Here is a 26,161-nt window from a genome sequence, read left to right as displayed (position 1 = left end):
AATTTCATATCCTCGGGCCCGCCACCCACTGTCCTCCTCGGGCCGCCTCTCGGTCCGTCCTCCTTTGTCTTTCCCACCAGCCGTGGCGCCCCCTTCTCCACCCACAGCCCTCCCCGCGGGTCGGGGCTCCCAGTCCCCCCGCCTCCTCCCTGCAATCCCTGCAGCGAGGACCGCCCTCCCCGCGGCAGCCAATGGCGGCGTGGCCCCGCCCCGCCCCGCCCCCTCGCCCCTCCCACCGGGCCCGGGAGCGCGAGCGCGGTTTGGGCCTCGCTGCGGCGCCGGGACCCCTGCTTCTCCCGTGCGGCTCGCGGCCCCGCCTCGGGAGAGCCATGGACTCGCAGGGGCTGAAGGTGAGCGGGCGGGACCTGGACGTGGGGCGCTTCTGGGGTGGACCGGGAGCCGGGGCGTGGGGAGAGCGCGGCCGCCTGCGCCGGGCGTTGGTACCTGCGGGGCCCCGCGCCCAGCCCGGCGCTCGGTCGCCTGGTCACCGCCCAGGCGCTGCTTTGGGAGCTTGAGGTCCGGGCAGCCGCCCCAGCACGGCTTTCCGAACTGCTTGGCCCGCCCCGTGCGCTGTGTGTCCTGTTACTTTGGTGCCCGGTTTGCTCGGAAACCTTGGTCAACACATCACTCCTCCTGCGCCTCCCGGGGTGATGTTCAGTAACTGCCCGCCAACTAGTGTCCGCTCCCCGCTCCCCGCTCCCCGCTCCCCGCTCCCCGAAAAGGGGCGCGGAAAGATGAAATGGGAACAGTGACAGGCACAGGCTGGAACATGGAGGCGTCTCTACGTTAGGGGGGTGGTTTTCTCTGCTTATCACCGGTTCATCGGTTCGGCATTTACTGACAATCCACTTAAGAAATGGTGTGAGCTGAAACCGGTTTGGCTCAGTGGATGGAGCGTCGGCCTGCGGACTCAAGGGTCCCGGGTTCGATTCCGGTCAAGGGCATGTACCTTGGTTGCGGGCACATCCCCAGTAGAGGGTGTGCAAGAGGCAGCTGATCTATGTTTCTCTCTCATTGATGTTTCTAACTCTCTATCCCTCTCTTCCTCTCTGTAAAAAATCAATAAAATGTATTTTTTTAAAAAAAGCAATTGTGTGAAAACAAAGGCATGAGACTTGAAAGTAAGTTGCTTTTAGGATGACGGTGCTCTCTGTACATTTGTGCCCTACATCATCCGTCCAGCAGCAGATAGTGCTGAAGGGCGCGCACACAGTGTGTCCACTGGACCCTGGAGATGGTGATGGGCAGAATGGAGCAGTCCCTGCCTTCACACATGGTTTGGCCAGTGCCGGAGAAAAACCTTAATTAAATTAATGCATTATATACACTGAATGCCTTCCTTGTGTGTCTGGCATTATTCGCTATAAGCCCTGCAATAATAAAATTAGATAAAAGCCTCTCAATCTCGGATTTTACATTTGACTAGGAGACGTTAGACCCTAAATAAGGAAATAAAATGGGTGCCACGTTAGATGGTGGTAGGTGGATGGAGGACAGTTGGGCAGTGGTAGGGAATGCTGCAGTGTCGATATTTTGCCTAAATTTTTTACATTATTGTATCTTCCTGTGAAGCCGACTCCCAACCCCTTAAATTTTGGTCATCACTTGAAATGTAACCTTTGTACTACCACCCAAAGGAATTGTTATAATAAAAACACTTCTCATGCTAAAAACTGTTATGTGGTTCCTCATCACTTAGACTAGAGCAGTGGTCGGCAAACTCATTAGTCAACAGAGCCAAATATCAACAGTACAAGGTTGGAATTTCTTTTGAGAGCCAAATTTTTTAAACTTAAACTTCTTCTAATGCCACTTCTTCAAAATAGACTCGCCCAGGCCGTGGTATTTTGTGGAAGAGCCACAATCAAGGGACCAAAGAGCCGCATGTGGCTCGCAAGCCGCAGTTTGCCGACCACTGGACTAGAGAATCAACTTAATATAAGACACTTCTTGACCCTACTTGCCTCTCCAATTTAGTCACCCAGTAATCCCTGTCTTACTTAAGGTTCTACAACAGGGAATGGAAAACCATGGCTTTGTTCCAATAAATTCTTATTTATGAATCCTGAAATTTTAATTTCGTATACGCTATGAAGTATTTTTCTTCTTTTTCCCTTTTCTTAACAATTTGAAAGCGTACAAACCATTATTACCTTGCCGGCCATAGAAAACAGGCATAGGCTAGGTATGGCCATGTGCCATAGTTGGCCAGTCCTTTCTCTAAATTATGGAATGGCTTTTAGTCGTCTGCATCCCACCCATCCCTACGTTTCATTACTGTGCTGTTGCAGTGCCTCTGCCTCGCTGTACTCCTGTACCTTCCTCACAAATCCTGAGAGGGACACAGGAAGAGTGTGTTTATGTGTGGAGGGGAAGTGGGAGTTTGCAAATCAAGAATCAGTTCTGAAGTCCTCTCCAAGGATCTTTCTCTTAGTTTTACTTTCCCCTGCTACCCACACCCAATCCTCATTCTCCTATATCCTCAAAGCAACTTTTCTTGTATTTAGTACATCGTATTTCAGTTTTCTTAGATTCTGGTCTCATTTGAAAAACGTTAAGTATTTCTGGGCAGGAGCTGCCATGTCTTACTCATCTTCATATTCATAGTACCTCGTCCAGGTCCTGACACTGGTAGGCGGTCAGTATATGTTTGACCAAACAACCTAACCTGAACCAAGGTAGGTAGTGGTAGTATGGAGGGTGGGGATTCTGCTTACTTAGGGGACTGGGCAAAAGGGAAGGGAGGATTCCATGACTTCATGTCTGGCTTGGGCAGTGGGGCAAATGGAAGGATGAATCTGGAACTTCCATGAGAGATCTTGGCTGGACACGTGGTGTTTTATTTCATCAGCATATAGGGTTAGGAGGAACTTTTTTTTTTCCAAATAGAATTCTTACAGTATGATATCTTAATCTTCACAGTGACCTGTAAACAACTAACAGCATTTTACAAGTGAGCATTACTCAGGAGCTAGAAGATGGATCAGAAATTTGAAACCAGGTCTTTTTGTCTTTAAGCCTTGTCCTCCCACCCCCTCCCCCATTTATTGATTTTTAGAGAGAGAGAAGGAAGAAAGGATAGAGAGAGAAAAACATTAATGAGAGTGGAACATTATCAGTTGTCTGCCTCCTGCATGCCCTCTACTGGGGATCGACCTTGCAGCTTGGGCATGTGTGTCCTGACGGGGAACGGAACCAGAGGCCTATTGGTTCCTGGGTGGATGCTCAACTGCTGAGCCACACAGGCCAGGCTGGGGCAGCCATGTCCTTTTTACAATGCCATGCCACTGCCTTTTCAGAGAGTTAGATTCTTAGTGATACTAACTGCTGGACAGAAGTCAAGTAAAATGATATTAAAAGTGTCCTTAGTGCCCTGACTGGTTTGGCTCAGTGGATAGAGCGTCGTCCTGCGGACTGAAGGGTCCCAGGTTCGATTCCATTCAAGGGCATGTACCTTGGTTGTGGGCACATCCCAAGTAGGAGGTATGCAGGAGGCAGCGGATCGATGTTTCTCTCTCATCGATGTTTCTAACTCTCTATCCCTCTCCCTTCCTCTCTGTAAAAAATCAATAAAATGTGTGTTTTTTTTAAAGTGTCCTTAGTGTTGGGAAACTAAGCTCATTTGCTACCCTAGGAAGGGGGCACTGGAGGACAACTGCATTTTATTTAGATGTGCTGTGGGGGGCTTGGAGATGGAGTATGGATCACACTTGCAAGAAATATAGCCAAGGAAGAGACTAGAGAGCAGGAAAAGGCAAAGTAAAAGTTCCAGAGAACATTCGCTTAACAATTTAGAAGAAAGGATTGAAATTATTAGAAAACACCGAGACATTTAAGTAATTTTGTGTTCATTGTGTTCTGTATTCCTTAGTATTGAGTGCTGTGCTTTAACAAGTTTTAGATTATTCAAGATTTTAGATTAATATCTGCGTAGATATTTCAGAACATCAGAATCTCCTTGTAACATTTCGTTCTTATTTCCCTTTAGACTTTGATTAATTACTATTGTCAAGAGAGGTATTTCCATCACGTGTTACTTGTTGCCAGTGAAGGAATTAAGAAGTATGGTAATGACCCCGTCTTCAGGTTTTATCATGCCTATGGTACATTAATGGAAGGTATGTGCAAATTATTAACCGTGCTGCATACATTTTGAATTCTTGTTTTGCACAAAGAATAATTTTTCACATCATAATTTTGACTTTCAGGTAAAACTCAAGAAGCTCTTCGAGAATTTGAGACTCTTGAAAATAAACCAGATGTCTCACTTTGTTCTCTGCTTGCACTGATATACGCCCATAAAATGAGTCCTAATCCAGGTATAGTAGGACAATTTTTCCTACTCAGTTTATTTTTTTTTCTCAATTACCATAGCATTTAGTCTGATCATACTGTATTACCTATTATCTCTAAGTACTGTTTATATCATGTATGTTTTATCATCCCGACGAGATTGTAAGTTCATAAAGCAGAATAAATATGTATCTTACTTTCATACTCCTTATATCCTTCAGGAGAATTTTCATTTGTTTGAGTTATCATAAAGGTGAACGTATATTAGCAATTGTTAAGCAAACAAACAAAAAGAATAGCCCCAAACAGGTATGTAAATAAATTGCTCTGCAACAGCCAACTTTATAACCAGTCATGTTCAAATATATAGCTATAAGCAGTGTCATTCTTCTACTATATCTTAAGCTTCTTAATGGCCTTTATGTCCCCAAGAGGGCTAATCCTTGGAAGATATTCAGTAAATTTTCATCAAGTAATAGTTTGGAAAATATTATAGAAAAACTTTATGCAAAACCAGCAATTAAAATTGTGTGAACTGTCTTTATATAAATATTTATTTATTTAATATTAAACATATAAGATGTGATCCATAACATCTTATATGATCTAGTTGAAAAAAGAAATGTAAAAACCACCAAGATTAGGGGCAGGGGTGGGCTGCAGGGGGTTAATGGGGGGGAAAAGGGGACATATGTAATACTTTCAACAATAAGGATTTTTTTAAAAACACCAAGATTAAATTCTAATGTTACTATTAAATAAAATGATAAATAAAACAAATGAGTCCCAAATTAATGGAAAATAGTATGTACTATTAATCCATAGGAGTCGCCTGGGAAAGCTTCGTGAAAGATAGGAACATAATCTGATCTTTGAAAGACGGGCAGGATTTCAGTATAAAGCATATTTGTCAGACGGGAGAAATCCATGGGCAAACATATGGTATTGGTTCAGGATTCGACTCTTCTGTGGATCCCCTCTCTCTGTGCCCAGGCAGGAGTTTTAAGCTGGAGCAGAGAAGTTTCATAGGAGAGCTGTAGTCAATAAGCCTTTAAAAAAATTAGTACAAAATATTTTCTTCCTAGAATCAGGTTTTCATTTAATTGATTATTCCCAACAGTATTGATTCTGTTGGGAAATGTGATTTCCGGGACACTAAAAACATGGAGGCAGAAATATTGCCGAGGGACACTTGAGTACTGACTCTGCTTTTCACCACATATGATGCTGAGTAGTCTTGAGTCTAGGAGGGGCCCAGAGGTGTGTCAGTAGTGCCTAGAAAAGGCCTGGATTGTTCATGTACATTCTTCCAGCGTTCTGACGTAAGTCCTGAATATAAAAGGGCTGTGATGCAGTAAGAACTTGAGCTGCGAAGTGGCAAGAGCTAACTTTGTGCAAGTGGTGTCCCAGCTAACTGATGCCTCAATAGGGACCCGATGGAAGTCTGGGCAGAAGACTACAGTGCCTGCTCCTGCCCGGATGAGTTCTTTTCTGTCTCCGTATCGTGGTTCTTTAACAAACATTTCTGAAGGGAGGTGGGCAGCAGGCAGAAGCAGTCTTCTTGCCAAGCAAGCTGTAGCCCACCAAAGATGCTTCTATTTCCTAAAGTCATGAAGTGATACCTTGGTAATTCCACATTTAAATTTAAATTTGTGTAATTGGAGCTAAAAGGAAGGGTCACTTACCTTTCCTTGGTAGCCATTTCCAGAAAGGTAGAGTCTATTAGAATCACCGCCCTCAACTTGGACATTTCTTCTTCCTTACTGTATAACTGACCCTGCTCCGCTTTGATCCAGGATTTGGATCTAATTGACATTTGTGTCCTAAGACATACTCTCATATGATAGATTTGGTAATAATGATTAGAGTTGTTGGAAATAGACTATTTAAGGGAGCAATCAGGCAGTCATTAAACTATGTAAGGAACAACCATTATACTACCTTTCACTGGTCTGTTACAGTAGCCTCCCATGTTGATATATTTTAGAAATGGATTAGGGAATTGGGTAATTTAAATACTAGTCCTGGTTTGCCTCTAATAATTACATCATTTTAGAACCATTGCTAATTTTTTCAAGTATTATTTTAAAAGTTGCATTTATAGCCTTTATATCTTGGGGATGGCATTAACTTTAGAAGTGTATATTACAGTGATCATTAACCACATGTGGCTATTGAGCAATGGGGCTTAGTTTGAGGAACCAAATTTTTAATTGAATTCTAATTACTTTTACATTTTAAACTGATACTTGATTCAGCTATTAGAAGTTATGTTTAGAACAATGAGTAAATGAATGTACTTTTTCATAAATTTTATGAAATAGAAGTACAAATTAAGTGTTTCTGTAGAAAATTTAGTAACTTAATGAGATGTGTATATAAAATATATACCACATTTTAAAGATTTAGTAAGAAGAAAACAAAGACTCTCAATGGTTTTCTTATCAAATTACAGGTGAAATAATTTGGATATACAGGACAAACTAATTTTACTTGTTTCTTTTTGCCTCTTTAATGTGGCTACTAGAAAATTTTAAGTTACATATGTGGCTTGCATTGTATTTCTATTTGACAGTTCTGCTATAGAGAGAAGAACTTAATTCTCTCCCCTGTTAATCATCTGACCTATTATAAATACGTGATCTAGAATTTAATTTTCATTCATGTTTTCTTTTTCCATTCAAGATAGAGAAGCTATTCTGGAATCAGATGCCAAAGTGAAGGAGCTGCGTAAAGGAGCAGAACCGAAAGCTTTGTACCACGCAGGCTTATTTTTATGGCACATTGGTCGTCACGAGAAAGCGAGAGAGTACATTGACAGAATGATCAAAATGTCAGATGGTAGTAAAGAGGTAGCTGGTTTTCTTATTGTGAAATAGTGACATTAAAGGAAACATGTTATTTATATATTCAGAGGTAACTGCTGTTTAATTCTTTGTTATTGCTCACTCTATTCTCACTTTATAAATAATAGCTTTATTTTAATATTTTATTATTTTGTAAAGTTGTGGTTCTCAAAGGCTGTTTATTTTTATGCTATTTATTAACTCTGGAAATAATCTTTCCCTGTTCCCTTTCTTTCTTTCTTCCCCTTCCTTCCTTATTCTCTTCCTTCCTTCCCTCCCACTCTCCTTATTGAGCTTTTGTAGGTACAAGGCACCATTATTTGACCTGTTAGTAATACAAAGATAAGGAATGCATAAGCTTTACTATCCTGAATGGATCATGTAGCAGTTGTCATAGGTCATATACCCAGCCAATATGTTGAGAGAGGTGTGATTAAAGTGTGCAGGAAAATAATAGTTGACATTTATTGCTTGCTTGCTTTGTGCTAGGCACTATTTTAGGTACTTAAGGAAAGATAAGATCTGTAAGTATTAGAATGAGAAAGAATTTCTTGAAGTAGCATTTGAACTAAAACCTGAAAGATGGATAGTTTCCATAGGCAAAGATTATGGAAAAGGGAAGTAGATACTCCCAAGGAGGGAAGTAATAGATGGAAATCAGAAAAACAAGGAGACATATCGGTTCTGGGTACAGTGAGACTCTTCATATTTGATGGGAACATGGGGTACATAGATGAAGAGGATGGAAGGAAAATGTGGAGATGTGGGTTGGGGCAAATTGAAGGATCTTGACAGCAAGGTACAGTATTTGTATCTAATTTGATAGGCATTGAAAGACCATCAAAGGTTCTTAATCTCTGCAGTGATGTTATTAGAGTACAGATTCAGCTGATTAATTTAACAATGCTGTATAGGGTGGACTGACCTGGGGGGGGTACTAGAATGCAGCCAAAAGGGTACTGCTTTCTGGCAGAAGACTGAGGGCTGATACTAAAATACTGTAGAGGGGTACAAATTTGAGAATTGTTAAATATCCACAATACTTGTCAACTGCTTGTAAATAATGGGGGGAACATACTGAGGATATCTCAGGTTTTAAGCCTGGACAATTCAGAGACCAGTTAACATGAATGGAAACTACGTTGAATTAAGAAGGTAATCTTAAAGAAAGCTGTGTTTAGCTGAAGACATGCTATATTCCAGGCTCTGGAGAACAGTGAAATAGATAGTAGATGAGCTGTTGGAAAAAGAAAAAATTAAAAGAGGTACTGGACTGCAAGTAAAGCTTGGGAATTATCTATCCAGAGATAGTAGTTGAAACAATTCAAACAAGCACAGTGATCTAGTGAGTAGAAATAGCACTATTTGAGTAGTATTAACTGTCTTTTCAGATGAAATACAGAGAGCTAAATATAATCTCAGTTAAAGATTTATAAGTTTATGAATTAACCTATAATTTTTTGTGTTAATCCTCACCCAGGGATATTTTTCCATTGATTTTTAGAAAGAGTGGAAGGATGGGAAGGGGGAAAGAGAGGAGGAGAGAGAGACAGAGACAGAGAAACACTTATGGGAGAGAGACATCGATTGGTTACCTCACTCATGTGCCCTGACCACAGCCAGGGATCGAACCTGCAACCCAGATACATGCCCTTGACCAGGACTCCAGCCTGAGACCCTTTGGTGCACGGGCTGATGCTCTAACCCAGTGGTGGGGAACGCCCAGCCCTTGGGCTGTATATGGCCGGGCCCTGCCAAGGCATTAGGAGTGAGTTAGTTAAGTCTTTGGCTGATTTTTAAGTTGGTAATGTTGTATGTCCCGCGAATGATGCTATAAATATTCAAATGACCCTTGGCAGAGAAGGGGTTTGCTATCCCAGCTCTAACTTAACCATTTAGCCACACCAGCCAGGGACTATAAATTTGATAAAAGAGCAGATTTCATAATTTTTATTTGAAACTAAAAAGAAAAGTATTCGACTTATGTCCATCTTCTTTTCAGTGCTATAAATCTTGCAACCCATTGGCTCACTAACATTTCTGAAGGTAAACATCCATGACTTCTTCAGTTTTTAATTTCTTGGGCCATATATGCTTGCATTTGAAACTCACTGGACTAGTCACAGATTAAAGAGAACATTGCCACATTATCTTAATTTTTAATATATATGCAGCAAGGCACTCCTGTTTTCCATCTTGGTTCATTTAGTCTGATTGCTCCAAAAGAGGTAACAAATTCTTATTTAGGTCTCAAATTACATTTTTAACTATTATTAATAACAATTTGCTGGCAAAGTCCGAAATAAGAATATTGATTATTTAGCATTAATGGACTTTTTGATAAGCTTCTTCATATTAATATTGAGCAGACTAGTAAGGCTGAAATTCTAAATACTTTTCCACACTCTAGGCTGGCAAGATTTGGAAAGCATTTTTACTGTGCAGTTTTATTTTTCATAATATTATTTGATAGAGTGATTTTTGTTATTAATTACAACAATGAAAAGACATTAGGTTTACTTCTTTTACCCATTTCTCCCCCAAAGAATTGGAAGTATGATTAGAATTTTTTATTTTACAGGGACAGATCTTGAGAGCATGGCTTGATATTACAAGAGGAAAAGAACCTTATACTAAAAGAGCACTAAGATCTTTTGAAGAGGGATTACAAAATGGAAATGATATTTTTGCTCTGCTGGGTAAGGTAAGTTGGAGTTAGGTAAACAAATCATGTTTCAAAATTTATTCATAATATAGTTGAAACCCAACAAAACTAAGTGGATCAAAAATAATTTTCATGTTACTTTTATCAATTCTCAATTGTAGGAGGGACAAATGTTTATACTAGAGGCCCAGTGCACGAAATTTGTGAATGGGGGTAGGGGGGTCTCTCAGCCTGGCCTGTACCCTCTCGCAATCCGGGACCCCTCAGAGGATGTCCAACTGCTGGGATTGGGCCTAAACTGGCAGTCAGACATCCCTCTTGTAATCCGGGACCGCTGTCTCCTAACTACTTGCCTGCCTGCCTGCCTCATCGCCCCTAACCACTCGCCTGCCTGCCTCATCGCCCCTAACCCCTCTGCCTGCCTGCCTCATCGCCCCAAACTGCTCGCCTGCATGCCTCATTGCCTCTAACTGCTCATCTGCCTGCCTCATTGCCCCTAACCACTCGCCTGCCCACCCCTAACTGCTTGCCTGCCTGCCTGTTTGCCCCTAACACCTCTGCCTGCCTATCTGATCACCCCTAACTGCTCACCTGCCTGCCTGATTGCCCCTAACCAATCTGCCTGCCTGCCTGATCACCCCGAATCACTCGCCTGCCTGCCTGATCGCCCCTAACTGCTCGCCTGCCTGCCTGATCGCCCCTAACCGCCTCTGCCTCAGCCCCTGCCGCTGCGGTTTTGTCTGGAAGGATGTCCGTAATGACATCCAGAAGGTTATTTGGTTGTCTGGTCTAATTAGCATATTATGCTTTTATTATTATAGGTAGGACAATGAACAGTAAACTAGAGAAATGTATTCCCTACCAAATTCTTCAATCCTAGATCAATTTTAATTGGTTTTGTTGTTATTGGTGTTGGTGGTTGTGGTTCCTATGTTATTTATTCACCAAACATTTACAGCCTGTCTAATATATGTGAGGTATCACTTTAGATATTGGGGATACCCAGGACACTTCAGTCTGTAGACCGACACTCTATCCACTGAGCCAAACCAGTCTGCGCAGATTTCATTCTTTTTATGGCTAAGTAATATTCCATTGTATGTATATACCACAACTTTTTTATCCACTTGTCTATTGATGGGCACTTGGATTACTTCAATAACTAGGCTCTAGATAAGTAACTCTGCAGTGAACATACAAGTGCATATATTCTTTTGAATTATAGTCAAACCTTGGTTCTCAAATGTCTCCCATTTTCCCACAATTTGGTTCTTGACCCAAAAACTCTTTCATGCTGATCCCTGTACAATTAGTCATGCATCTCTCAGGCGATAAACAAAGGAGAGAATGTGTGAGTATGAGTCAGTTTACTGCTATACCTCATGTTAACATCTCAGGAAATTACGCTGTGACTATTTCTAGTGGGAAAAAAATGATTCGTTTTTTTTTTTTTTTTTTACTAAATTGCTTCTCAAACAGCCTTCCAGAACAAATTAAGTTCTAGAACTGAGGGTCCACTCTAGTGTTTTGGGTTTTTTCAGATATATATACCCAGAAATGAAATTGCTGCCTCATAAGGTAGTTCCATATTTAATTTTTTGAGAAACTTCCATACGATTTTCCACAGTGGTTGCACCAATCTGCATTCCCACCAACAGTGCAGGAGGGTTTGCTTTTCTCTACATCTTCCCCAACACTAGTTTGTTGATTTATTGATGATAACCATTCTGACAGGTGTGAGGTGATATCTCATTGTAGTTTTAATTTGCATTTCTCTGATGATTAGTAAAGTTGAGCATCTTTTCATCTGTCTATTGGCCATCTCTTTGTCCTCTTTGGAAAAGTGTCCATTTAGGTCCTCTGCCCATTTTTTTATTTGATTGCTTTTTTGGTGTTTAGTTGTATGGGTTCTTTATAAATTTTGGCTATTAACCCCTTATCAAATGTTTTATTGGCAAATATGTTCTCCCATTCAGTAGGTTGTCTTTTCATTTTGTTGATGATTTTCTTTGCTGTTATTTTGCTTATTCTTTAAAATCTTATCTTCTTTAGCTTAAAAATAATTTTTTAAAAGGTACAAAATCTCTTAGTTTTAGATGCTGCTTGTGAATACACAGGAAATATTTTATTCTAAAAGGAAACATTATTTTATGGTGTTTCTAAAAACATTTTTAACATTAATTATATTTCTCAGGTATTTAAAAGTGGAATTTAAAACTTTTATTGTTCTGTGATGTTTTAAACTTTTGTTATAAAAACTATTTTTTTTTCTTATTATAAAAGTGATCACTTCCTTACGGAAAAGTCAGAGAACAAAAATATAGAAACTGCTAAACACTAGTTTTCTACCTACTTCAGGATAACTGTTGTGAGAACCTTCGTATATATGATCACATTTTTGATACCACTTCTTTGTTCTCCCTCCCATTAGGCACAATGCCTTGAGATGCGCCAGAATTATTTAGGTGCTTTGGAGACTGTGAACCAAATAATTGTGAACTTTCCAAGTTTCCTCCCTGCTTTTATACAGAAAATGAAACTACAACTGGCCTTGCAAGATTGGGACCAGACGATTGAGATTGTGCAGAGGTAAAGTACAAAAAGGTGACACCCAAACCTTTGGATCTGGTTTTAATTTTGAGGAAAAACAAATCTGCACATAATTTTTCATCGTAGGACTTTTTAAATTTGATTTTTCCAAAAATACGGAATTGAAAAGTTTAATACTGCATTATTTAAAACTGAATTTATTGGTTTACATAAATATCTGACTAGCTGTTCTAAGGCAGACTTTTTTTTTTTTGCAAGCAAATAACCCTGTCCTCATGAAGCTTATATTCAAATGAGAGGAACCATATGATAAACAGAACAAATAAGAAATTATGTAGTATGTTCGAAAGTTGTAAGTGCTATGGGGAAAAGATAAAGCCAAAGCTGGAAGGTGAAATGGGGAGTGGGGTGAGGGAGTAGATTTTATGAGAATGGTCAGGGAAGGCCTCACTGAGAAGATGGCATTTGAGCAAAGGAAATAAGCAATGCAGCTATCTGGGAAAAACTTTGCAGAAAGGAAAAGCAAGTGCGAACACCTTGAGGCCAGAGTATGTGTCCTATGTTTAAGGAATGGGAAGGAGTAACATGACTAGGAGTGAAGTCCCAGCAGGAAGGTCGGAGGGAGCAGGGTGCCCGGTTGTGAACATATGTAAATTTATTTCGACAAAATGTTTTTCCGCAGGTTAATGCTTCAAGACAAACAAAATGTAGAAGCACTAAGAATGCTGGCTCTTTACTATTTGTGTAGGGAAGGGGATATAGAGAAGGTAAGTTGCATTGTGCTAATTAAGTTTCCTATATTCATAATACAGGAAGTACTCTTTTAGAATGTATGTCACGGTAGTTTTTAGTTGATTCTTGAAAATACACCTTAACAAAGAGGTGAGCTTCTTAATTCAGCTAGTAAAGTAAAAACATTATGAAAATTCCTTTGATCATGAATTACGGTATATGTGGTATTTCTGTATAAATCTCCCACCTGGTAATATGTTTGATTAATATACTGGGTATGGAAGAGTACATAGAAAAAATACAATTTATAATATTTCTTAATTTTATTTTAGTTTGGATAGGTTACATGGGCTTAGGATAAAATCCCATTTGACCTTACAGTAAGGTAACATATTTCTCTAGTATCGAACATACTCACTATATACTAGATTACAGAATATCATCATCCAGTCTTAACTAAATAGTATTATAAAAAGTAGTAGATTTGGATTGTGTTGAATTTGGTTAAATTAGTTAATATAACAGTGCCTAATAGGTACTTAGTAAATATTAAAAGAATTTAGTAGAGGCAACTATTCAGTAAATATTCCAGGCATTGAAATTATTTATACTAAGTATCTTAGTGGTTTTTCTATTCGGGATAATTTTAAATATAAGCCAGGCTATATATGTAATCCAAGGGCTGATGTTATATAATATTGGTATTTGTAAATATGTTATTATTCATATCTCATTTGTGTCATGGATTCATTATTTTAGAGGGAGCTTGGCATGTACAGTTAATTGAGTATTATAGGTATCTTTATTTACCCAAAGGTTCCTATTCAATAACAAATATTAAAAAAATACATTCTAAAACTCTGTTCTTTATTGATAATTATTGAGCTTTTTAAAAGAAGTTTTAATACATCTTGCAACATATAAGATTTTATTGGAAGAGGGAGGAATTAGTAAAAGCAAATATCTTTTAAACAATAATAGTATTTATTAGTCTATGTCATATATTGTATTCTTTATTTCTTAGTTTATTTTAAAATTATACTGGTTACTTTTCTTTTAGGCTGCAACCACGCTGGAAAACTTGGAAAATGCATTGGATGCTATGGAACCACAGAATGCTCAACTTTTTTATAAGATCACCATAGCCTTCAGCAGAACTGTAAGAGGGTCCACTATGTACCATAGCTCTGTTATCTACAGCTGGAAATAGAAAATAAGTCACCAAGGTGGAGGCACCAAAGAGCATATGGCCTAGAGTGAAATTATGATATGTATATAAATATGTGATATATTCCTAAGAAGGGCAGTCCAGAGGAGATATGGGTTCCAACTGTAAGAAGCCATCATGAAGGCTTCTTGGAGGAAGTGGCACTTGTTGAACCTTTAAAGAGAGGGAAGTGCCTTCCAGGCAACGGAAATAAGTGCTTAGGATTTATGAGTAGGAATGTTCTTTGTTTTGTATGTTTAAACTATCTGAAAAAAATTTTAATGTGGGTAATAGACTATTTTGGTAGGGGAAATGGTTGGTATCTTACTTTTTTTATAATATTAAAGAAATGTTTGCATTACAAGTACCCAATTTTTAAAAGTTAATCAGGAATGGATTTAAAAAATCAGCAGAATCTTGAAATCAGAACCTGAAATGAGTGGATTAAAAAGTTAATTAAGCTAGGAAAAAGGCACACATGAGTTAAGTAAAATAATTAGTAAATATAAAGTTGAAAGGAAAAATCAAGGATGTTGTTAAATGACATAAATAAACTGAATTTTCTCATTTACAAACAAAGATTGTCAGATTGTGTGAAGTTTAGAGAAAAACAAATTCTGCTATTACAAAAGTTTAAGTTAAGGAGGGTATATTTACCCTTTTTGTTTGCCTGTTGCCAGATACCTGATTAGTTTACAAAAATTCAAGCAGTTTAGTATTTTACTCGTAAAAGTTGTTGTCTTCAAGTGTTATATACTTACTCTAGCAACATTGCCATTTCTTGAAATATTTTTGGAGCTTTTTAAGAAGAAGATTCTAAGGCATAATCTTTTAAAATAGTCTCAGTGGTGCCACCCTTGTCTTTAGGGGGAAAGCCCTACTTTTTTTTCCCCACTAAAATATATATATACAAACTTAAAGCAATAACTTTATTGTCTACTTTGTCAAACAACCATAGGGCACTTTGAAAAGAGGTCTATAATATCCTTGTATGGCAACATCATTAGGAGTTTACTTTTCAAGGTAGCTGTTTTTAAAAACACGACTCAGGATATATAAGTTCTCAGAGGATATAAACTCTTGCTGTTCTGCCTAGATAGTAAATAGAGAAGTTTTATTTTTCTTGGTTATTAAATCATATTGTTTCTTTGCATTTTTCTCCTGCAAAATATTAATAACATATATGTATATTTAGAGAAACAATCCTTTTGACTGGATAGAAGTGTTCTAGTCCAACTTAATCTTTTCTTCTTTTTAGTGTGGACGTAATCAACTCATTCTTGAAAAAATTCAAACATTACTAGAAAGAGCTTTCAGTTTAAACCCTCAGCAATCAGAATATGCTACAGAACTTGGATACCAAATGCTTTTACAAGAAAAAGTTAAGGAAGCATGGAAGTGGTATCAGATTGCCATAAATCTTGAAGAAACTAGTATCACTGCAGTGATTGGTATGACCTCTATTTCTATAAATGTTCTTCATATAGATGCAAGTCATAATTGCTTTTCATATCTGCCATTAAAAATGTTTTGTGATTTTCTAAAATTAAACAATTCTCCACTATCCCCAACAGAAAAAAACACCCATATATCTTTAAAAATAAAGTTTTTATTTCATAATTAATATCTTGAGAGAGTAGGTTTTTATGAGATAGTTCCTATACTAGTATATTATGAATTCCATCATAACAGATTTTATATGAGTACCAAGCCACCCATTTTCTTTTCTTTCACCTTTTCTTTCTTTTTTTTAATGCAAAATTTTCACAGGTTTATTGGTGGGGAAATCCATGTTTTATTAATGTTGTTGGTGTTAGCTTAAAGTTTGCATGCCTAAAACCAGATATGCAAACTTTCTTTTTGTTCTGTTTGGTTTTAGGATGTATCCGATGTCAATTAATAGAAGGGCAATTACAGGAAGCAGATCAGCAGCTAGAATTCCTTAGTGAAATTCAGCAGTCTTTTGGAAAATATGCGGTACGGTATTTTATTTTATTAGATACTAGGTCCCAGCTACTGTTTATAAAATATGAAATTTAAATTGTCTTATTTAGTAATAGCCTTAAAGGGAGTAATATACACTATTTTAATATGTAACTTCATTTATTAATTTAACTCCATGAAAAATTAGGCTTTAAATATTCTCCCATAAAATTCTAAAAATCTAAGCTAAAACTTAAGTATGAACAAATATTTAACATCAAGAGCACTTCTTATACATTTGAAATCTAAATAGAAAGAAATGCCTTTATAACTGAATGGAGTAATTTATAAAAACTACTGTTTTTTCAGGAATTAACATATTTACAAGCAATTCTTGCTATAAAGAAAAATAAACGACAAGAAGAAGTTATTAACTTGTTAAATGATGCCTTGGACACTCATTTTTCACAATTACAAGATTTACCTTTTGGCATACAGTATTTTGAGAAGTTAAATCCTGATTTCTTGCTAGAAATCATTACAGAATATCTGAATTTCTGTCCATTGCAAGTAAGTAATTTGGGGACTTTTGGGAGGGATAGGGGGTAACTGTTAAATTTATTGCAGTCACATTGATTAATAAAATTATCTAGGTTTCAGGTGTACAATTGACACATCATCTGAATATTGTATTGTGTGTTCACTGCCCAAAGTTAAGTCTCCTGTCATGTTGAGCCCCCCTTCCCCCTTCTGCCTCCCACAACCCCTTTTCCTCCTGGTAATCACAATACCAATGTCTGTGTCTATGAGTTTTGTTTGTGTGTTTTTGCTTAATCCCTTCATCTATTTCACCTGGCACTCTAATACTGCCTCTGGAAGCTGTCAGTTTGTTCTCTGTATCTGTGAGTCTGTATAAGTGAAATCATATGGTATTTGTCTTTCTCTGACTGGCTTATTTCAGTTGCAAGGGGAAAGATTTCCTTCTCTTTTTTATGACTGAACTAGAGGCCCAGTGCATGATTGAATCATGCATGTGTAGGGTCCCCTACACGCTTTTGCTTTCGATCGCGGGGGAGCTGGGTGCCTGTCCGCTGGTGCACCAGGCCTTTCAGAAGCCTCCGGCGCAGCAAAGGCTTCTAAAAGGCCTGGTGCCTGAGTGAACAGGCACCTAGCTCCCACGCTTTTGCTTTCGATCGCGGGGGAACCGGGTGCCTGTCCGCTGGTGCACCAGGTCTTTCAGAAGCCTCCGCCCCGCCGGAGGCTTCTGAAAGGCCTGGTGCCTGAGTGAATAGTCACCCAGCTCCCCCGCTTTTGTTGGTCCGGGGTGGGACGTGAGCTCGCTGCCCCAGAGGCCCCTTCTGTGCCGCAGCACAGCCATGGCGCAGAACCTGAGCTCTAGCCGCCGCTGGCGACACAAGCTCAGCGTCCCGCTGGCCCAATCAGCCATCCCGGCCACCCCGAGTCCCGCCCCCCCTGAGCCTACTGGCCAATCGTGGGCATAGCGAAGGTACGGTCAATTTGCATATTTGTCTATTATTAGGTAGGATAGTATTCCATTTTGTAAATATAACACAGCTTTTTTTTTAACCTACTTATCTACTGATGGGCACTTGGGCTACTTCCAAATCTTGGCTATTGTAAATAGTGCTGCAATGAACATAGGGAGCATATGTTCTTTCAAATCAGAGTTTTGGGTTCTGATATAGTCTCAGAAGTAGAATCACTGGGTCATAAGGCAGTTCCATTTTTAATTTTTTGAGGAAGCTCCGTACTGTTTTCCATAGGGGTGCACCAGTCTGCATTTCCACCAACAGTGCACTAGGGTTCCCTTTTCTCCACATCCTTGCCAACACTTGTTGATTTACTGAAAGCCATTCTTTCAGATATCAGGTGATATCTCATTGTGGTTTTAATTTGTATATCCATAATTATTAGTGATATTGAGCATCTGTTCATATGTCTATTGACCATCTGTATGACCTCTTGGGAGAATTGTCTGTTCAGGTCCTCTGCCCACACTGCCTGATATCAGACTATACTACAAGGCCATAGTAATCAAAACAGCAGAGTTCTGGCATAAAAACAGCCATATAGATCAATGGAACAGAACAGAGAGCCTAGAAATAAACCCACACCTATATGGGCATTAATATTTGACAAAGGAGGCAAGAATATACTCTGAGGTAAACACAATCTATTCAATAAATGGTATTGGGAAAATGGGACAGATATGTGAAAATAAAATGACCACCTTCTCACATCATATACAAGCATAAACTCAAAATGGATGAAAGACTTAAGTGTAAGGCTTGAAACTATAAAAACCCTAGAAGAAAACAGGCAGTAAAATGTCAGCCATTTCATGTAGCAATATCTTTTCTGATATATCTCCTCGTCCTTATTGAAGACATTTCCCCATTGTATATTCTTGCCTCCTTTGTTGTAAGTTTAATTAATTATATATGTGTGGGTTTCTTTCTAGTCTCTTCATTCTGTTCCATTGGCCTATGTTTCTCTTTTTGTGCCAGTATCATACATGTTTTTATCATAACAGCTTTGTAGTATAGTTTGAAATAAGGGAGAGTGAGGTCTCCAACTTCAATTTCATTTACTTCTGCTGTGGTCTTTATTATTTTTTCTTCCTTCTACTAACTTTGGGCTGTGTTCTTTCCAGTTTTTCTCTTATAATTTGTTTTTATTTTTATTCTGTTGTGGTTGGAAAAGTTACCTGACATGATTTTAGTGTCCTTAAGCTTTGTGACCTAATATGTGTTCTATCATGGAGAATGTTCATGTGCACGTAAAAAGAATACACATTCTGTCCTAACTGGTTTGGCTCAGTGGATAGAGCCTCGGCCTGAGGATTGAAAGGTCCCAGGTTCAATTCAGGTCAAGGGCATGTACCTTGGTTGCAGGCACATCCCCAATAGGAGGTGTGCAGGAGGCAGCTGATTGATGTTTCTCTCCCATCAATGTTTCTGACTCTCTATCCCTCTCCCTTCCTCTCTGTAAAAAAATCATAAAATATATTAAAAAAAAAAAAAAAAGAATACACATTCTGTCTATCCAAACTGGCTCAGTGGATAGAGCATCAGCCCGCAAACTGATCCCACGTTTGATTCTGGTCAAGGGCATGTACTTCGGGTGCAGGCTTGATCCCAGGCTGTGGTCAGGCCTCAAGTGGGAGACAACTAATTGATGTGTCTCTCTCACATCAATGTTTCCCTCTCTCTGTCTCTCCTCCTCCCTTCTACTCTCTCTAAAAAAAAAAAGAAAAAAGAAAGAATAATATTCTACTATTTGGGGATAGAATGTTCTGTGCATACCTATTAAGTCCATCTAATCTCTGTCACCTAAGACCAGTATTTCCTTTTCGATTTTATCTAAATGATCTATCCATTGATGGAAGTGGGCTTAAGTCCCCTATTACTATTAAGAACCACCTTTATTAGATGTTTGCCTTTACTAGTGAGATTTTTTGTGTGTGTGTGTGTGAATTTTTGGCTTTTTCTTTTCCATTTAAAGAGTTTCCTTTAACATTTCTTGTAATGCCAGTTTAGTGAAAATAAACTCATTTAGCTTTTGCTTGTCTGGAAATTCTTTAGCTCTTCCACAATTCTGAATGATAACCTTGCCAGGGTAGAGTATTCTTGGTTGTAGGTTTTCCCTTTCATCATATTAAGGTATCCCACTACTCCCTTCTGGCCTGTAAAGTTTCAGTTGAAAAAATCAGCTGATAGACTTATGGGTATTCCTTTGTACATAACTAGTTGTTTTCTCTTGCTGTTTTAAGATTCTCTCTTTAACTTTTAACGTTTTAATTATGTTTTGGTGCGGATCTCTTTGAGTTCATTACTGTGCTTCCTGGAATTGGATGTCTATTTCCTTCACCAGGTTAGGGAATTTTTCAGCCATTATTTCTTCAAATAGGTTTTCTGTCCCTTTCTCTCTCTCTCTTTTCCTTCTGGAACCCCTATGATGGGAATGTTAGTAGACCTGATGTTGTCCTAGAGGTCTCTTATGCTTTATGCTATCCTCATTCTTTTAACTTTTTAAAATATCTTTCAATTGGGTGATTTAAACTACCCTGTCTTTCAGATTGCTGATCTGTTCTTCTGTGTCATCTAATATGCTGTTTTCCTCTAGTGTGTGTTTTTTTTCCAGTTATATTCTTCAGTTTTTATTAGTTCTTTTTTACAGTTTTATATCTTTATAGAAGTTCTCCACTTGTCTGCAGAGTTTGATGAGCATTTTTATGACTAGTACTTTGAACTCTTTATTTAGTAGACAGTTTGCTTTTGTTTTGTTCTTTTTCTGGGGTTTTGTGTTTTTGTTTGTTTATTTGTTTGTAACATATTCTTTTGTCTCCTCAGTTTGCCTGTTTCTATGTATTCTGTAGATCAGCTACGTCCCCTGGTTTTATAAAAGTGGCCTTTTTTGGAAGGTGTTCTGTGGGGCCTAGTGGTGGAATCCGCCCTAGTCACTAGAACCAGGTGCTCCAGAGGTGTTCCCTGTCTGGACTACTGTGGCTTCTTGTTGTGGTTGGGCTACAGCTGCTAAGGTCACACTAGCAGGCGAGACTAGCCTCTGGCCCAGCTGGCTGTGAGGCCCAGCCTCAGCTGTAGCAGGCACACTGCTGTGTGCTGGTGCCAACTGAGGCTGCCCACTGAGTGTGGCAGAGTAAGAGCCACTTTGGAGAGATGCCAGTGGTGGGTCCTTAGAGAAATGCCAGGGTGGAATGAAGTGTTAATAAGGTTAATAGAGAATGCCAGAATTGGTTCCTGCCAGTGTCAGACCAGCTAGGTGGAAGGAAAATAAGAAAAGGAAAAAAATGGTGCCCACCATTTTCTGTCCCTGGAAAATGTTCCAACAGCTCATCGGTCCCTGGAAAAAGTTCCAACAGCTCTCTGTCTGTTCAGCACACACCTTAAAATTAGTCAGTATATCACCTTCATGTATGACTCAGATGCTTTTCAAACTCTTGCCCCTGCACTTGGACTCGGAAAGTGTGCCACCTTAGTTTCCTACAGCCCTTTGGCTTTCCCAAATGTAAGCCCTGTTGATTTTTAAAGCCAGATGTTATGGGCGCTCCTCTTCTTGGTGAAGGTTCCCCCAGGCTGGGGCTCAGACCCTTTGTTCTTCAGAGGGATATCCCTCCCACTCGTGGGTCACTGCATGGGGTGTAGGGAGTAGAGTGGGTCCTGACTAGACTGAGTCTCTCTGCCCCCTCCTACCTGTCTCAGTGTGGCTTTTTCTTTGTATCTGTAGTTATAGAAAAGCTGCTAGTCTGTAGATCATTCTCAGAGATAGCTGTTCTATACATAGTTGTAGTTTTGATGTCAATGAGAGGAGGTGAGCTTAAGATTTTCCTACTCCACCACCTTGAACCCGAAGCTGGGAACCTTGGTTTTGAATGCAAATTAAGCCTGTCCTCGAAATGTTGTTTCTTGTGGTTGGTGCCAGTCATTTATTTTTTTATGACAAGTTTGAGAACCCCGGTTGTGAGTTAGAGGATAGCCTTTGTTTTGTCAGTGCCTCTCGTTATGCTCACTATTCCACATATGGATTTGGACTGCAAGACCTCAATTAGATCCTTTTCCTCCCAATTCTGGATTTCCATCCAGGTTTCTTTTTGTGAATCATGTAACAGTCATTAGATCCTCTACTCAATGTAACTTTGGACCCCAGTATAGGACTCTACATTTATCCCTATGAAATTTTATCTCCATGATTCATTCCATAATTCAAGATGACATATCCTTCTAGATTCTGATTATCATCTATTTTGTATGGATCTTATTGTCACCCATCATATGCCTTAAATAGCTCTGAGTAAAACTGAGGATGGAACCCTCTGATTAATTACCAGAGAGTTTATTACAAATTGACATGGATCCATTAGTCATCACTTATTTGTTATAGGTAGTAAGTGGATGACTTAATTATACTCAACTCACAATGCAACACAGGGATGTCATGATGTGCACTATCTTCATTGCTAAAAGCATAGTTCTTAGCATTTTCCCTGATCTACAGCTTGTTAAACAACCAGTGTTGTTCAACAAGGAAATGAGAATAATGAACTTTCCTTGGGGAACCCATGCTGCTTTTTATTAATTGTCATTTTCTTTTCCACACTTTCATAATCTATTTTTTTAAGTATTCCCTCTAGAATCACACATGGGATTGATCTCAGTCTCCCCAGTCATGATCTTAGAAGTCGAAAGCACTTCTCAGTAGTCATGCAATATTCAGAATTCATTCAACAAATGCTTGCAGAGCATCCAGCACTCTGTTCAGAGCTAGGGAAATAGTGGTTTAAAAGCAAACTACAACCCTTGATCTCTTGAGGCATGTATACTATCAGGAGGAGACAGCTAATATAATCAATAGGTTATATAGTATTTTAAAGATCACAGAAGAAACTAACAGGGTAGGGAGGAGTGATTTTAGATAAATGACCTGGATAGGCCTTGTTAAGATGGTAAAATTTGAACAAAAACTTGAAAGGGTCATCTGGAAACTTGGTGGAGAGTGTTTCTGACAAACGGAGTAGTTGTTCAGTGGCCCGAAGGGACACTGGGAGGCGAGTGTGGCTGGGATGGATGAGGAGGAGAGGAGTTGTCAGAAAGAGGTCATAGCACAGGAGACCAGCTGTAACAACTCTGACTTCAATTCTGTTTGTAACTTCTTTGGGTTCAGTTCTGAGTACAGTGGGAAGCCATGAGAAGGTTTCTGGCATGACCATATTCAACATTTTTAAAGGATTTTTCTAGCAGCTGTGCTGAGAGTAAACTATAGGTAGAGCAAGAAATAATTAAGTGGTAGTTGGCTCTCCAGTCCACAGACATCCTATTTTTTCGTAATAACTTCTATCAGCATGATAGAACCTAATTAGCATTTATAATGCTGTTTTCATGGGGAAATATCAGAAAGGCAGACTTGTCTCTCTAGCTCTGTCCCTACTTCTTTGGCCCTTTTATATATACTTTTTTTTTTAATCAAATAGAGATTATCCACAAAAGTCCTGTTTGATTTATTCTGATTCATTCTGAAACTATAGTGAAAACAGTGCTTATTCTGAATAACTAATTCTTAGCAAGTGGCAAATAACATTATGAGAACCGCACCATGTCACCTATATTTTCATTATTTCCATTTGTGCTAAAAAATATGCTTTAAGAAATTTATTCTATATCCATTACTGTGTGAAGGAGTGTAAAATTCTGATATTCAAGAAATAAAGACCCTTCATCCTATAAAAGAGGCGAAACTAAATATGGAACTGCTATAGAAATGTTATCCTATATAATAAAGAGGTAATATGCAAATTAACCCTCACACCCTCACAAGATGGCTGCCTATGACCAGACTGGCAGGGGGATTAGTGAGGGATGACCAAACGACTCAACAGCAGGCTGCGTGGGGTGACCAGGCCAGCAGAGGGGGCAGTTGGGGGCAACCAGGTTGGCAGGGGCAGGCTGTTAGGGGCTACCAGGTTGGCAGGGGGGGGCAGTTAGGGATCGGGCCTAAACCAGCAGTCGGACATCCCCTAAGGGGTCCGGGATTGGAGAGGGTGCAGGCTGGGCTGAGGGGACCCCTCCCTCCCGTGCATGAATTTTGTGCACTGGGCCTCTGATAAGACATAAAATGCTAAATTTTATTCATAGAGTATAAGTGCTATAGGAATTTCAAGAAGTTGAAGTATTTTAGCCACCTGTGGTCATATTCTAAAAATGTTTTTGAGCACACATTTTTGTGTGCTTCAACATAGTGAGATAATGAGACACTTTTTTTTATCAGTAATAATCGCTTGTTGTAGGAGTTATGGTCAGTTAAGAGGCCATTCTCCAGTTAAGAATGTATATGTGTGGGATATAAGGGGGGATGTGGAGGGCCATCCTTTAAGTAAAGGAAACAACATTAATGGGGCAAAGCAGGGAGAATATTTGATATTTAAATTCTGAGATCACATTCTAAGTTGTGAGTGGATAACCACTGAATAAAGATTGGTTGAGTAGGCAACCATGGAAAGAATTAGCAAATGGCTTAGTACTTCTTTAGTTACAATATTCATTATTAATAAAAATTAAAAAAAAGATTGAGGGCCTATAACATGCTAGGCAGAAAAGAGGGAATATGAAAATATTCATTTGGTGGAGTACCATGAGTGTGTTCTACCTTCTGATTCTACTAGAAAACAAAAGCTGAATCCTCTAAAAACTGACCATACAGTACTCTCGGGGGTAGTGTGAATTATTGAATTGAGTAAATCACAGGGAAGGTTTAAAATTAGAACTCACATGGCCTTGACTCTTAATTCCAACAAGAAACACTGACTCTTGGTTATTTTTCCTTTGAACAAGATATGTACCTTTCATATGCTATTGAATGAGTAATTGTATAATTAATAATTATTTGCCTGAACAAAGTTATTATTTATGTAGTCTCTTCATAGGTCTCAGGAAAATAAATTGGTATTCAACTAACAGCAAAGATTTTGGACAATAAATAGAATAAGAAAAATTATAGAAAATATAATATTTTCGGTACTCACATTATAATTAATAAGTTTGTTTTTAGCTAAATTCCATTATAAACTTATAAAATGACCTGCTAATTTGTTTTGTTTAGCCTGCAAGTCCTGGCCAACCTCTTTCTCCACTTCTTAGACGGTGCACTTCAGTCCTGGAGGCTATAGTAAGAGCTGTGCCAGGTCTCCTGCAAGCTGTCTTCCTAATAGCAAAAGTGAAATATTTGTCAGGTAAGGTATACCTTAAAAGCTTAAAAGAAGCTTTATATTCTGATGTTTATTAAAAACAACATAAACAAACTAAGAATTTCACATATATGGAGAATTGTAATATAAAATGCACATTTTTCATGTGCACAAATAACTCAGTTTTATCCAAATTAAAGTTGTATAACTTGTGTTACTGTTTAATTCTTTTAAACTTACTATAAATCTTTTGTGATTCAAGTGAATAGTTGGGAAAATACAGTTTTAACACTTTACAAAAGTCCATCACATAGTACTGGGGCCTCTCAGTGGTAATTTACAGTCATTAATCCATAGTTATTGACTCATCAGCATAACAAAATGTGTGATGTTTACCAGGTTTCAGATCCTAATGGAATTTCTTAATTCCTGTTTAGTTTCTGTAACTGGTTACATACAGCCAAAAACAAACAAACAAATAAACAAACTTGGGGGGGGGGGGGCGCGATATCTGTAATAGTCTCAACAATCAAGATTTAAAAATAATAATAATAATTAATAGATAGATACATAGATAGCCAAACAAACAACCTCCATTATAGTCTTAGCTTTTTAGGACATAAACATATGTACGATATATACATAAAAATAGATGATCACATGGTGCCTATATATGTACCTTTGTTGGTTGAATACTGTGCTAAGTAAATTAAGTTTACAAAGTCCTAATGGGCAGAAACCAACTGTTTATTCTCATTAATAGTTATATCTTATATATAGTGGAAAGAATTAAGAGATTGACTTCACAAATTTTTTGAATGACAGTTTTAACTGTTAAAAAAAAAAAAAAAAAAAGACCTTAGATAATCTCAAAAGCTTGTTTCACCTCTAAAGTTCTCTGGTTGTGAGAAGTGACCTTCTTCTGAGCCACATGATATTTCTTTTTTTTATTTTTTATTGAATTTATTGGGGTGGCACTGGTTAATAAAATTAGAGGTTTCAGTTATACAATTCTACAATACATCACCTGTATATTGTATTGTGTGTTTTCCACCCCAAGTCAAGTCTCCTTCCATTACCATTTATCCCTGCTTTCCCTTCTCCTACCTCCCCGCATCACATGATGTTTGTTTTTTTTCTTCCCAATTACAATGGGTATCACATACTAGTTAATCAAACTGGAACTTTGAGTTCAGCTTAATTTATTATTTATTTTGAAATTTGAT

General features: G+C 38.5%; 1 protein-coding gene across 1 annotated transcript in view; it reads left to right on the top strand.

Annotated features, from left to right (window-relative positions):
* Positions 1-271: 271 nt before the first annotated feature.
* The window catches only part of TTC21B (tetratricopeptide repeat domain 21B), a 70,775-nt gene continuing 44,885 nt past the window's right edge, over positions 272-26,161 (top strand). Inside the window, exons 1-12 of the mRNA XM_008138614.3 lie at positions 272-350; positions 3,989-4,118; positions 4,209-4,319; positions 6,979-7,145; positions 9,721-9,843; positions 12,236-12,393; positions 13,037-13,121; positions 14,147-14,245; positions 15,552-15,744; positions 16,173-16,270; positions 16,586-16,786; positions 24,851-24,980. Of these exons, the coding sequence (XP_008136836.2) occupies positions 330-350; positions 3,989-4,118; positions 4,209-4,319; positions 6,979-7,145; positions 9,721-9,843; positions 12,236-12,393; positions 13,037-13,121; positions 14,147-14,245; positions 15,552-15,744; positions 16,173-16,270; positions 16,586-16,786; positions 24,851-24,980 (1,516 nt within the window). The 5' untranslated portion in view covers positions 272-329. The remainder of the gene's footprint in view (positions 351-3,988; positions 4,119-4,208; positions 4,320-6,978; positions 7,146-9,720; positions 9,844-12,235; positions 12,394-13,036; positions 13,122-14,146; positions 14,246-15,551; positions 15,745-16,172; positions 16,271-16,585; positions 16,787-24,850; positions 24,981-26,161) is intronic.

Source organism: Eptesicus fuscus, chromosome 11, assembly GCF_027574615.1.
Source record: "Eptesicus fuscus isolate TK198812 chromosome 11, DD_ASM_mEF_20220401, whole genome shotgun sequence".
NCBI classification, from domain to species: domain Eukaryota; kingdom Metazoa; phylum Chordata; class Mammalia; order Chiroptera; family Vespertilionidae; genus Eptesicus; species Eptesicus fuscus.
This window is presented reverse-complemented; position numbering and strand designations above follow the sequence as displayed.